Here is a 14,599-nt window from a genome sequence, read left to right as displayed (position 1 = left end):
CAAACCTCTTTCCACAGCTGTAGTACCTCTCGTTCTGGATCTCCTCCACCACATATGTTCCACTGAAATAGGGTTTCCAGGGATACCTCCCACGCCACGGAGGTTGGTCATCACCTCCATTTGAGGAAATGGGGTTTTGCTCAAGTGACCAAAGCCATTATGAAAACATGCATCATAGAGATGGGACAAAATCCCAGCCCGCCACACTTTCCATTGTACGGCGTGGTCTTGTGCAACTCTGGTCCAGCCACTGACCCTCCCAGTGCCTCTGTTTCCTCATCTGTGAAGCAGAGATAATAACAGCACTTCTCTCAGTGTGAAGCCGATGATATGAGCAGACACATGGAAAGCTGCTTAGGCTGGTGATCGGAGGAAAGTAAGATGCGCCTGCCGAAACTGGCACTCGCTACTGACACTATGGTGGACGCTTGAACAGCTCACTTCCTTGCAGCGGAAATTCTGAGTGTCACTTTACAGCAGGTCCTCTGTATCCTCTGTTCTGCATCCATAGATTCAACCATCCGTGGATCGTAGGGTGCCATAGTGTGTATTATTTGAAAAAAATCCACGTATAAGTGATTGCACACAGTTCAAACCCATGTTGTTCAAGGGTCCACTGTATTTAGTGCTTAACAGCATGTGTTCTAGGGTTTGAATCCTGACACTGCTACTTACAAGACTGTGCCTGTAGCAGGGTTATGTAACCTCTCTATACCTCTCCACACTTCTTTTACACCTCATGTGTAAAACAGGGATGATGAGAGCACCCATAACTCAAGGATTAAGTGAATTAATATATGAAAAGCCCTTACTATTTAATAAATATCAGCTATTATTGGACTTGAGCTGAACTTCATTATCTTTTATCAGCTAGTGAGAATTGCCTCCAAAATGAAAGGTGATTTGTTTCTGATAGAATGCTGCACACAGCAGGGTCTAGAACTCTTCAAATCTGTGTCCAACTGCCAGGCTGCCCTCCTTCACATCTCCCTGGGTGGCAAAAGGCCAGGACCAGCCCCCTAAAGTGGGGCCCACAGGTCCTTCTTCCTTGGGATATGTGTTTTGAGATAGGCCCCTTTCTACACAGATTTGTTTAAGGTCCCAGACTTTGGAAAAACTTGAAATGTTTCTCATTTGCTCCAAAGCCCACATCACCACCTGGGAAAGGATTCAGATACCCCTGCATGAGTAGGGGCAGTGCCTGGGCTCTAGAAAACAGTAACAGCACTCATCTTTTTTTTTTTTTTTTAAATTGGACATCTACTATGTGCCAGCTCCTGTTTTAAGTGCTGGGGAGACGGCACTGAATTAAAGTTGTTGCCCTTATGAAGCTGACATGCTAGTAAGGGTTAACATGTAATAAAGAATAGACGTAATGAATAAAGTAAAGCAGATGGTACATTGAGGGGGAAATGAGCAGGATGAGGGGTCTGGAGCAGCTGTGGGAGACGCAGGGCACAATTTTAAACAGATGGTCAGGAGGTCTTATTGAGAGGAGATTTTTGAGCAAAGACTTGAAGGAGGTGAGCAGTGACTCACGTGGTTATTGGAGGACCAGAAAGGCCAGCAGGGGCACAGACCCTAGGGCAAAGCTGCTTTGCGTGGGGAAGGAACAAAACAGAAGCCACTGTCACCTGTGGTCCCAACCCACCTGAATGGTGAGTTGTTTGGCCAGAATCGCCCCAATGGTATCACACAGACTGATCAGGAGGCAGCACGCAGCCCATAACGCTGACTGGTCCCGTCCAGATTTCCTCCCACATCTCAGATACAGAAGCCTGTGGGGACAGACAGGAGTGTGGACAGAATACAAAGATGTAAGGTTGGGCTCCCAGAGCAGGTGTCTGAAAAAGGCAGTTGTGACTTGGTTTCCTTACGAATCACTTTCTTCCCCATATATTCAGCAGGTGTTTTTGACCTTAGTTTACAGATGCAAAAAGTAAAGGATGGAAAGGACTCTGAGCCTCTGACCAACAAGCCCAAAGCAAGAGCCAGGCCTCACGAAAGGAGGAGTTTCTTTCCCCCTATCAATCTGGCTGCCTCAAATTCACGACCCACCTCTCAGTGCTGACAAACGAGCTGTCAGCTTTTCTTTTTTAGAAAGGAAACAGGAGAGATATAAAAGTAATCCAATCATTGCAGTTTTACTGTAGAGCAGACTTAATTGCCTAAATTAAAAAGGCAACTTGTTTCTTTGCAATTAACATGAAATCCTTCTAATCCATCTGTGCAGTGAGATGGCTCGGTTTCTGCCAGCTGCATCTGCGTTGCTTTCATTTTGGGTGAACGTTCTTTACACACCAGGGAAGACTCTTCAAAGATGCCGTGGCACTTTGAGTTGCCACTGCTGGCTTCTCTCCCTTACTGCTCACTTTCTACCCCCACATTCGCCCAGGAATAAGTGCAGGAAGGCAGGACAAGCTGGAAGGGGCAGACGTCTCTTTGTCAGCACCATCAGTCGGATCTTGGAAATACTTGGAGATGTTTCCCCCGCCAACATTTCTACCAGGAAACGGATGCACAATTGCAGCTCTGGTTTCATTTCCTTTAACCACAGGGTAGGACTTACTCCACATCATTAGGACCATTTGGCCAGTTCTGAGCATCAGCCCTTGGGACAAATTGATGCAGACAGAAGACTGGGCTCCCAAACATTCCTGACTGGCCAGACAAAGCCCAAAGCTCCCAGTGGGAATGTCAACTGTTAATTTTGAGACCTGAAACTGAAGGCCCGAGAGTGAAGACTCTACACTAGAGACTCCCCGAGATGGACCCAAGTTAGGAATAATTTATTTCAACCCTCCCATTTGAGAGAGGAGAACACTGAGGTCTATGGTGAAAGGTGAGTTAATGCAGGCCTTCCACTTTACCTGTGGAGGCCCTGCCTGTGCCCTGGTGCTCTTCAGCCACGTCTTCAGCTCTCAGGGGTCAGGGACCCCGGGTTGGCCCTGATCCAGCCCCTACACAGCTGAGGCAAGGTGGAAAGGCAGAGGCTCTGCTCTCAGCCCAGCCAGTGGGCATTCTCACGGACGCTCGTAACCTCTCCAAGTTTAGTTCATGGAGGGTAAGCTGTCTGATGACACCCATCTCAGAGGGTGGTGGTGATGAGCATGTGAGACCATGCAGGTAAACTGCCCCCTTAGTTCCCATCCTCTGATCTGGGTAGTCACCTCCCAAGCCTGCCCCTTCCAGTAGGTCCTGGGGTTTCATTTCTCCCCATTCACTCAGGTAAGTCAGTTAACTTGTCAGAACCTCAGGCTTCCTCATCTAAACAGAGTCAGTGACAGTCCCTGACTCACGGGGTGGTGGCAGGGATTGGTGACTTAACGATGGCAGGACTAGGCCCTCAGCAAATGTTCCAAGTGTTTTCTTATTCATGGCCTGCAGACTCTCTCCAACAACATCAGGCCTGAGGTAAACAGGACTGAGTGCTGAGGGTGAGCAGGTGCCAGCCTCCCTGCGGGTGGTCCTTCTCTCCCTTCCCCTCCACCTAGGGAATACATGGGGGCACCATCCTCCAGAGCTTGGGACATGGTGCCAGAAGACCTAGAGACCATCTTTAGCCAGACATCACCCTTAGAACCCAGGTTACGGTGATCACTCGGCCAGATCACTTCCGGTGTTGGACAGACCAGGGCCAAGTTTGTAGCCAGTTATATAATTACCTCTCCCCTTCTCAGCTAGGAGGGCCTTGGGTAAACTGAGGCCAGAACATGGAGAGACAGGCTCATGTTCTCTGCCAAGGGTGGATGGCAGTGCAGGAGCAATAATAATGCTGTTTAATGAGCACTTAGGAAGAGCTCTACCAGCACTAACTCATTGGATCCTCCCAGCCGGTCCTATGCGCTAACATCCCCGTTTATGTGAGGAAAAGTGAGCCCCGGGGACTTTACACCTCGTCCAGCCCAGTCAGTGGGGAAAGGCTGACAAGACACCCAGGACTGGCGGCTTCCAGTCCACGGTCCCGCCCACCATACCACCCAGCCTTCTGTGGGCTCCCAGCCCAGCTTCCTCGTTCGTGGAATCCGGAAAGAAGGCTCTGATTTCAGTCTACAGCAAAATGCTCCTCTCGACCCTGGAATTGTCCTGCCTCTTGGATCCTCCCTTTCTGCCCTCAACCCTTCTAGGTGCCCAAGAGCGAGTCAGCAGGGCCAGCGCCCCGTTCCCCCCGCGGCAGCCCCGGCCCCCATTACAGCGCGTGGACGGCGATCCAGCAGGAAGAGGCGCAGATCCACAGGGCGAAGGAGATGCAGACACGGTGTCGGGCGAAGCAGCGGTCCAGGTAGTCCCAGTCCCAGAGCGCGGGCGCCGGTGCGCGGCTGGGAGCCTCCCCCATGGCAGGCTCCATTCCGCCCAGTCCGGTGCCCGCGCCTACGCGTGGCCAGGGACCCGCGTGCAGCCTCCCTTGCTGCCCGCGGCCCCGGCGCTGCCGCCCCGCACGCCCCCTTCTGTGCGGTTCCGCCGCAGCGGGCCAGCCCGAGCACACCGTCGGCCGGCCGGAGATAGGCGCGCCCAGCTCCGCGCTCCCGGGGGCGGGCGGCGGCGGTCAGGACTCCAGGGAAAAGTTTCCGGAACCGTGCGGCTTCCCCACCCCTCCCGCTATTGTCGGGGGTCTGCGGGCGGGAGGCCGCCCCCCAGCGTCCGGAGCCGGGAGCAGCCTCGGCACAAAGGCTGCGCTCCCTGTCCCCCAGACAGCGGCGGCGCGGCTCCGCGGACCCCTTCGCTGTCACCCATCCCCCAAACCGGAGGCCAGAGCGGAATACAGTGACCTGCCAGCCCAGTGGGAGGCACCTTCATTACCCCACATTTCCTGAGCCAAACAATACACACTTCGCTCCCGGCGAGCCGCCTGGGCTCTGGTGATCCCGAGAGGTGTGAGATCGTTAAAATGGCACGATACAAAGGGTGCGGTGGGAGGCCAGGAAAGAGAAATTGCCCGCGCTCTCCGGCATCCTCTCTCACCCTCTTTTCTGAGGCTGTAGCTGCACCTTGCGTCCCCACCATTTGCCCAAGCGGGGCTCTAGAAGTGAAGTCCTCCTGGGCGGCGACCCCCGCAGCCAGGGAGCCCCGTGATTTTTGCGCCCCCTCCCATTCAGACACGGCCACTCAAGTACATAGGACTATTTTTCTTGAAAATAAACTATTATAATTTAAATTTTTTCTTGTTGATTTTTAATAACTTAAAGAAGTTGTCTGTATCATTTCTTTTTTTATTTTTAAAGATAGCTCTATGGAGATCCCATTCATATACCATAGAAGATTCACCCTTTTAAAGTGTACAAGTCAGTGGTTTTTAACATATCCACCGAGTTGCTGCAGCCACCATCATTATTGAATTTTAGAACATTTTCATTACCTGGCAAAAAACCTAGTACCCACTAGCATGTAGTTACTCTCCATCCCCCTCAAGCACTCCCAGCCCTAGGCAGCTTCTGTCTCTATGGATTTGTCTATGCTGGACATTCCTTATAAATGGGATCATCCAATAGGTAACCTTTTTGTGACTGACTTCTTTCACTTCGCATAATGTTTTTAAGGTTCATCCATATACCGTGGCATGTATCAGGGTGTCATTTCTTTGTTATCTATCTATTTGACTGCACCGGTGGTTGCGGAACTCAGGAACTTCCATCTTCATTGAGGCATGCAGGGATTTAGTTCTCTGACAGGGATTGAAGTGGGGTCCCCTACATTGGGAGTTTGGAGTCGTAGGGCCTGGACCACCAGAGAAGTCCCCATTTCTTTTCAGGACTAAAAAATAATCCACTGTATGGATGTACCACATTTTATTTATCTTTTCATCATTTGATGGACAGTTGGGTTGCTTCCACGTTGGGGACATTATGAATGATGCTATTATGAACATTTGTGTACAAGTTTTTGTGTGGATATAGGTTTTCAGGCTCTTGGGCATATACCTGGGTGTGAGGAACTACTGGACTTTTTACCAAAGTGGCTGTGCCATTTCACAGGTTCATTCATCTTTAAAAGCTACGAGCACTCACGGGAGAGACGACCACTGTCAGTCTTAGTGCTAAGGGCTCGGGACACACTGCTGGGAAAAACAGACATAGTTTCCACCTACCTTTACAGTTCAGTAGAAGAAAAAGATATTAAAGAGGCAATTGAGCAAATAGAGATTGAATTAAAATATATTATTAAACAAAGTGGGCCAAAATTCAAATAGTAAAATGATTTAAGATGAAGTGATATAAAATTAATGCCAACTAAGACAGTTGGTTCAGTGGTAAAAAAATTCACCTGTGAATGAAGGAGATGCAGGTTTGATCCCTGGGTCAGGAAGATTGCCTGGAAGAGGAAATGATAACCCACTCCAGTATTCTTGCCTGGAGAATCCCATGGACAGAGGAACACGGCAGGCTACCGTCCGTGAGGTTGCAAAGTTGAATACAACTGAGCACGCATACATGCAAGACAAGATTAGATGGGTAAATTAAAAGGGAAAATATATGTAACCCAAGTTTCTCATAGTCTATAAACAATTAATCGGAGAAGGCGATGGCACCCCACTCCAGTACTCTTGCCTGGAAAATCCCATGGACAGAGGAGCCTGGTAGGCTGCAGTCCATGGGGTCGCGAAGAGTCAGACACGACTGAGCGACTTCACTTTCATTTTTCACCTTCATGCATTGGAGAAGGAAATGGCAACCCACTCCAGTGTTCTTGCCTGGAGAATCCTAGGGACGGGGGAGCCTGGTGGGCTGCCATCTGTGGGGTCGCACAGAGCTGGACATGACTGAAGCAACTTAGCAGCAGCAGCAGCATAAACAATATATACTCTTGGTCTAATTTCTGCCTTCTGGTTCTTTTTTTTTTTTTTTCCTTATTTTTGTTTTTGTCTTCTGGGTTTTTGTGGGTTCTTCTGGTGTTTTCCTCTGTGCTTACAAATGGTCCTCTCTGCCTTGATCTAATTACCCATGGGTGCTGACTGGTGGCCATCTAGATCCTGGGTTCCTCTGGTGCCTACAGCTCCCAGAGGCAGGTCTATTCCAAAATCATCTATCCCAGTAGCTGTCTTGCTAAAGTGAGGACTGTCCACAGTTTGGTGTCACCCTTTCACAAGGCCCAAGATCACCTTATACTATCAGTTTTGTTTAGACCTGAAATTGCCACTGTTTAACTTGATTCAGTCTTTATTTTGGTTTCCTTCTCCCTCAGCCTCAGCATAAATCCTGGGGAGATGGACCTAATTTAGTTGTTTCAGGGAATTCCCTGGTGGTCCAGCGGTCAGCACTTAAGGGTTTAAGTCCTACAGTTGCCCTGCCTGAGCAGTTGAGGCTGTGTGGCCCACAGATTGTCAGTATCAGAATCGCTCTGGTTACCCTTCAAAAAGCAGACCTACTAAATCTAACTCCCTGGGCGCGTGTCCTTGGAATCCACATGGATTAGTGTCCTGGATCTGCTGAAACAAATCACAAATTTCGTGGTTTAAAGCAACAAAAATGCATTCCCTCACAGTCCTGGAGGCCCAAAGTCTGCAATCAGTGTCACAGGACTAAAATCAAGGTGTTTCCTGGGCTGCCTGCTCTATCCCCTGGTGGTATCTGGTATCTGGTGCCTGCCCTACTCCCTGGCACTTTAAGGGAGAAGCTCCTTCTTGTCCCCTCTCTTCCAGCATCTGGTGGCTGTGAATATTCCCTGCCTTGCAGCTGCATCACTCTGATCAGTCTCTGCCTCCTGTCTCCAGGTCTATATTGCCTTTTCCTCTTCTATGTTTAATCTCCCTCTGTCTCTCTCTTATAAAGACATTGTGTTTGTGGCCTCCTCAAATAATCCACAATAATCTCCCTGTCTCAAGATCCTTAACTAAACCACACCTGCAAAGACCCTTTCTTCCTACAAGGTAACATTTACAGGCTCCAAGGATCAGGACTTGATATCTTTGGGGGCCATTATCCAGCCAACTAACTGCACTGTTTTATGCAAGCTTCCTCGGAGATGCTTATGAGAAACAGGGTTATAAGATGGCCCTCACTTGGGGTGGAGAAACTGTGGGGAGCTGTTTCCAGTCACTGGATATCTGGGGACATTGGACAATGGATTAGGAAAGTGTGGGTTTATAATAATCTTCTACCGGAATTCACATGCTGCCTCCTTGCCCCTATGACTGGGTAAAGCGCTGATCCTTTCTGCACGGGAGTATTCTTACCTGTAAACTGATAACAAGAGTATCTACCATAGAGTTACTATGATTATTAGGAATCCTGCAGATAAAGCATCTGGCACATGCCAGTTGTGGCAATTGTTACTGTCTTTCCCAGGAAGAGCCTCAGATCTACTTAAAAACAAATGTGGTTCAAAGACTTCGCTGGTGGTCCAGTGGCTGGAGCTCTATGCTCTGGTCTGGGAACTAGGTCCCACATGCTGCAATAAGATTCATTGCATCACAAATAAGACCCAAAACAGCTAAATACATACATACATACATATCAGTTCAGTTCAGTTCAGTTGCTCAGTCGTGTCCGACTCTTTGCGACCCCATGAATCACAGCACACCAGGCCTCCCTGTCCATCACCAACTCCCAGAGTTCACTCAGACTCGCGTTCATCGAGTCCGTGATGCCATCCAGCCACCTCATCCTCGGTCGTCCCCTTCTCCTCCTGCCCCCAATACCTCTCAGCATCAGAGTCTTTTCCAATGAGTCAACTCTTCACATGAGGTGGCCAAAGTACTGGAGCTTCACCTTTAGCATCATTCCTTCCAAAGAAATCCCAGGGTTGATCTTCAGAATGGACTGGTTGGATCTCCTTGCAGTCCAAGGGACTCTCAAGAGTCTTCTCCAACACCACAGTTCAAAAGCATCAATTCTTCGGTGCTCAGCCTTTTTCACAGTCCAACTCTCACATCCATACATGACCACTGGAAAAACCATAGCCTTGACTAGACGGACCTTAGTTGGCAAAGTAATGTCTCTGCTTTTGAATATACTATCTAGGTTGGTCATAACTTTCCTTCCAAGGAGTAAGCGTCTTTTAATTTCATGGCTGCAGTCACCATCTGCAGTGATTTTGGAGCCCCCAAAAATAAAGTCTGACACTGTTTCTACTGTTTCCCCATCTATTTCCCCATCTATTTCCCATGAAGTGATGGGACCTGATGCCATGATCTTCGTTTTCTGAATGTTGAGCTTTAAGCCAACTTTTTCACTCTCCTCTTTCACTTTCATCAAGAGGCTTTTTAGTTCCTCTTCACTTTCTGCCATAAGGGTGGTGTCATCTGCATATCTGAGGTTATTGATATTTCTCCCGGCAATCTTGATTCCAGCTTGTGTTTCTTCCAGTCCAGCATTTCTCATGATGTACTCTGCATAGAAGTTAAATAAGCAGGGTGACAATATACAGCCTTGACGTAATCCTTTTCCTATTTGGAACCAGTCTGTTGTTCCATGTCCAGTTCTAACTGTTGCTTCCTGACCTGCATACAGATTTCTCGAGAGGCAGGTCAGGTGGTCTGGTATTCCCATCTCTCTCAGAATGTTCCACAGTTTATTGGGATTCACACAGTCAAAGGCTTTGGCATAGTCAATAAGGCAGAAATAGATGTTTTTCTGGAACTCTCTTGCTTTTTCCATGATCCAGAGGATGTTGGCAATTTGATCTCTGGTTCCTCTGCCTTTTCTGAAACCAGCTTGAACATCAGGGAGTTCACAGTTCACATATTGCTGAAGCCTGGCTTGGAAAATTTTGAGCATTACTTTACTAGCATGTGAGATGAGTGCAATTGTGTGGTAGTTTGAGCATTCTTTGGCATTGCCTTTCTTTGGGATTGGAATGAAAACTGACCTTTTCCAGTCCTGTGGCCACTGCTGAGTTTTCCAAATTTGCTGGCATATTGAGTGCAGCACTTTCACAGCATCATCTTTCAGGATTTGAAACAGCTCAACTGGAATTCCATCACTTCCACTAGCTTTGTTCGTAGTGATGCTTTCTAAGGCCCACTTGACTTCACATTCCAAGATGTCTGGCTCTAGATTAGTGATCACATTATCATGATTATCTGGGTCATGAAGATCTTTTTTGTACAGTTCTTCTGTGTATTCTTGCCACCTCTTCTTAATATCATCTGCTTCTGTTAGGTCCATACCATTTCTATCCTTAATCGAGCCCATCTTTACATGAAATGTTCCCTTGGTATCTCTAATTTTCTTGAAGAGATCTCTAGTCTTTCCCATTCTGTTCTTTTCCTCTATTTCTTTGCATTGATAGCTGAAGAAGGCTTTCTTATCTCTTCTTGCTATTCTTTGGAACTCTGCATTCAGATGATTATATCTTTCCTTTTCTCCTTTGCTTTACACCTCTCTTCTTTTCACAGCTATTTGTAAGGCCTCCCCAGACAGCCATTTTGCTTTTTTGCATTTCTTTTCCATGGGGATGGTCTTGATCCCTGTCTCCTGTACAATGTCACGAACCTCATTCCATAGTTCATCAGGCACTCTACCTATCAGATCTAGGCCCTTAAATCTATTTCTCACTTCCACTGTATAATCATAAGGGATTTGATTTAGGTCATACCTGAATGGTCTAGCGGTTTTCCCTACTTTTTTCAATTTCAGTCTGAATTTAGCAATAAGGAGTTCATGATCTGAGCCACAGTCAGCTCCTGGTCTTGTTTTTGTTGACTGTATAGAGCTTCTCCATCTTTGGCTGCAAAGAATATAATCAATCTGATTTCAGTGTTGACCATCTGGTGATGTCCATGTGTAGTCTTCTCTTGTGTTTTTGGAAGAGGGTGTTTGCTATGACCAGTGCATTTTCTTGGCAAAACTCTGTTAGTCTTTGCCCTGCTTCATTCTGCATTCCAAGGCCAAATTTGCCTGTTACTCCAGGTGTTTCTTGACTTCCTACTTTTGCACTAGGACCACAGCCTTGTCTAACTCAAAGAAACCAAGCCATGCCTGCAGGGCAATCCAAGACGGGCGGGTCATGGTGGAGTTCTGACAGAATGTGGTCCACTGGAGAAGGGAATGGCAAGCCACTTCATTATTCTTGCCTTGAGAACCCCATGAACAGTATGAAAAGGCAAAATGATAGGATACCAAAAGAGGAAATCCCCAGGTCATTAGGTGCCCAATATGCTACTGGAGATCAGTGGAGAAATAACTCCAGAAGGAATGAAAGGATGGAGCCAAAGCAAAAACAATACCCAGCTGTGGATGTGACTGGTGATAGAAGCAAGGTCCGATACTGTAAAGAGCGATATTGCATAGGAATCTGGAATGTCAGGTCCATGAGTCAAGGCAAATTGGAAGTGGTCAAACAAAAGATGGCAAGAGTGAACGTCGACATTCTAGGAATCAGCGAACTAAAATGGACTGGAATGAGTGAATTTAACTCAGATGACCATTATATCTACTACTGCAGGCAGGAATCCCTCAGAAGAAATGGAGTAGCCATCATGGTCAACAAAAGAGTCCGAAATGCAGTACTTGGATGCAATCTCAAAAACGACAGAATGATCTCTGTTCGTCTCCAAGGCAAACCATTCAATATCACAGTTATCCAAGTCTATGCCCCAACCAGTAACGCTGAAGAAGCTGAACGGTTTTATGAAGACCTACAAGACCTTTTACATACACATATATATTATATATAAATGTGGTTCAATGAAAATGTGAAAAGGAACATCAACTAACGGAGACACAGCTTAGTTCTTTGTTCTCTTTTCTACCACGTGCCGGGGCATCTGTCTTCTGCTCCTGGGTCTCTGGAGTGAATTATCCACAGCTCAGAACTCCCACACTTCAGTCTCACATAGCAACTGCCTTTGTGATGTCTTGCATATCTTAATTGAGCACATCTACAACAAAACGGGATGATTTTCCTTTCCAAAGCTGCTCCACCTGGGTGGTCTTCCCTTACAGGTGATCGGGCATCTTGGTCCTGAGGGGTCCATTGCCTGCGCTACTCCTCTGTTAGGGACTTTCAAGCATGCTAAGTGTTGTCTTTCTACCAGGCTGTGAGCACCTTGCCATGGTTTTGTTCCTGTCTGTCTCCGCAACTCAGTGCTTGGCACATGGTAAGGAAAATACATATGGAATGAAAATACTGATTTTTAAACAGGCCAGAGAGAGATATGTACTTAAGAACATACTGGAAATGCTCTAACAATACCTAGTATTGTGTGAGTACGCTAGGGAAGGCTTTCAAGAAATGCATTAGCTGAGCTTTGGAGATCAGGTGCTCCTGCGGGCAGAGGGGGCTGGCCTGTGGGCACAGGCAGCAGCAGAGGTGCTGCAGCAGGTAGAGCCAGGTGAGAGGGGTGGTCGGTCCAGTCCCAGGGGAGCCAGGACTCTGTCCTGTAGGGGACACTTAGGATGATGAATTCTAACCAACTCCCTCCCTCCCTCCCAAATTCTTCCAGTACCTTCCACAGGGCTCTCCACTTGATCCACCCTCAGGAAGTGACTCAGTTCCTTCACCAGGCTCCTCTCAGGCCCAGGAGTGAATGTCTTCTGGCCATGGTCCAGAGTTTGACAAAAAGGAAAACTTAACAAGGGAACCATAACACACGTCCTCCTCACATGGCTCGTAAGCACATCCTGTTGGCAGAGGCACTGCAGCCACTGGCATTGTCCTAAAGAAGGAAGGGCTGCAGCAGGCTGACTAGCCCTGCCAGAGCGGGCAGCCAATTGGACCAATCCCAGCTGCCTGTGAAGAAGGGCGGGGTTGGGGTGAGAGGGTGGGAGGTGGCTGTGGGCAGGTGAGCAGCTCAACAGCTTTCCTCTTCTGAGGACACAGTCTCCTGTCAATGTTCTTATAAAATGCATTATAAAGAGAAAGGGCTCGTGGCTACTCCTCTGCCATCTATGGGGTCGCAGAGAGTCAGACATGACTGAAGCGACTTAGCAGCAGCAGCAAAAAAAGTTCAATTTAATTCACCTGCTATGTAGAGAGAAATTAATTCTAAGATAATACATTTAAGAAAATGTATGTTTATCTACCTACTTGGCTACCCCAGATCTTAGTTGCAGCACACAGGATCTTTGATCTTTGTGGCAGCATGCAGGGTCTTTAGTTGACACATGTGGGATCTAGTTCCCTGATCCAGCATTGGGAGTGTGGAGTCTCAGCAAGTCCCTAAAGAATGCATTTTGAAATACTGGCTGTTCCAAATCTTAAGCAGTCCCATTGTGGACAAACTGGAGTTGAGACTGAAGTGATAGGATTGTTAGGGTCCTGAGTTCTATTTAGAACTTTGCCATCAACACACTGTACATCGTGAAAGGAAAAAGAAATCATTTTGTTGTTGTCTTGGCATGCCACGCATCACGTGAGATGCTGCCGCACAAAGGACTGAACTCGCGGCCCCTGCAGTGGAATCGGAGCCTTAACCACAGGACCAGGTAAGTCGTTTCTAAATTGCTCAAAATGGTGGTTGTTACCTTTTAGTAACGAGCCTTTAGAAAGCACTATCTTTCCTTTCTGTATGGCCTCTCACCCTCAACTAGTATACAGTACATTGAACACAACAGACAATAAATGGCTGTAAATGGTGGAAACTTAAAAATTTTCCTCACTTCTCCACAAAGACTGAAGAGGGGAAAGGGCTAACAAAACAAGGGAGCACTTGGATTTCTGGCCTGCTACCAATTTTTCCTGTTTATCCACGAAGAAAACATTGCTACTGGTTTCTTGACAAAACTCTACTTCCTTCTAATTTCCTCAAAGTAAACAGACGACACATGAATAGCACGTTCAGCTTTAAAAGGATGTTATGTCCCCTGTAATAAAATAAGGGGAAAAAACTTCAAAACAATGAAGTGATAATGACTGCCCTTCAAAAATCTCCAAATACTAACCTCTACAAGGGTGGGCATACTATTTACAAATTTCAAGTTTGCTTAACAAGACATATTCCAGGCAGAAGCAAAAGTGAAAACAGAAATTCTCTTTCAGGATGTCCTAGTTTGGATTCCTCAGACTCTAAGCAAAGGTTCAGTTAGTTTATTTGGAAGGCAACTCCATGAAGCAGAAGTGAGGAAGCAGTGAAACCGAGACAGGGTAGGGAGAAGAGCAAGGAAAGGTGAGTTAACAAGACAGTTTAACCGTGGGCAAATAGGGCTCAGTTCCACTAAGGATCTTGTGAGAAACTAGAATGTTCGTACTATGTGACAGGAAGCTGGGGTACTTACCAGCCGGCCCCCACTTCTTACCGGTTGGGGGTTACTCTACGGGGGCTCAGCCTCCTGCCCTTCCAAGCTGCCCTTTGTGTAGGCTGAGCAAGCTCCTGGGGGTGCAGGGAAAGTCCTCAGGTGGGAAAGCAGGGAACACAGGGCTTGTGGCAAGCGGTCAGCCTGTACAGGAATTGGGCTGCAAGCAGGCGGATGCCATTTCACACTGAGGGATGTGGAGTGCGTATGTGTGTGGGGGGGCATCTGCAGAGACATCCATCTCTTACAAGTTATACTTGCTAGAAAGCTGAGTCCGATACTATTGACAGTGGTTATCCACTCATGAACGTTTGACTTGTCAAAGGTACATCTCTAGAAATGCCCTCACATTTATGCTTGATTTTCCACAAAGGTGCCCAAACAACTAAATGGGAGAAGACGAGCCTTTTCAATAAATGGTGCTGGGT

General features: G+C 47.4%; 1 protein-coding gene across 4 annotated transcripts in view; it reads right to left on the bottom strand.

Annotated features, from left to right (window-relative positions):
• TMEM44 (transmembrane protein 44) overlaps positions 1–5,149 on the bottom strand; it is a 47,414-nt gene extending 42,265 nt beyond the window's left edge. For all 4 annotated transcript variants that reach the window (XM_018046509.1, XM_018046511.1, XM_018046515.1 and 1 more), the window contains exons 1-2: positions 4,194–5,149; positions 1,652–1,778 (exon numbers count right to left, since the gene is read on the bottom strand). In XM_018046509.1, coding sequence (XP_017901998.1) covers positions 1,652–1,778; positions 4,194–4,348 — 282 coding nt within the window. In that variant the 5' untranslated portion in view covers positions 4,349–5,149. The remainder of the gene's footprint in view (positions 1–1,651; positions 1,779–4,193) is intronic.

Source organism: Capra hircus, chromosome 1 (genome assembly GCF_001704415.2).
Source record: "Capra hircus breed San Clemente chromosome 1, ASM170441v1, whole genome shotgun sequence".
Lineage (NCBI taxonomy): Eukaryota > Metazoa > Chordata > Mammalia > Artiodactyla > Bovidae > Capra > Capra hircus.
The sequence above is the reverse complement of the archived record's forward strand: the minus strand, read 5'-3'. Positions and strand labels throughout refer to the sequence as shown.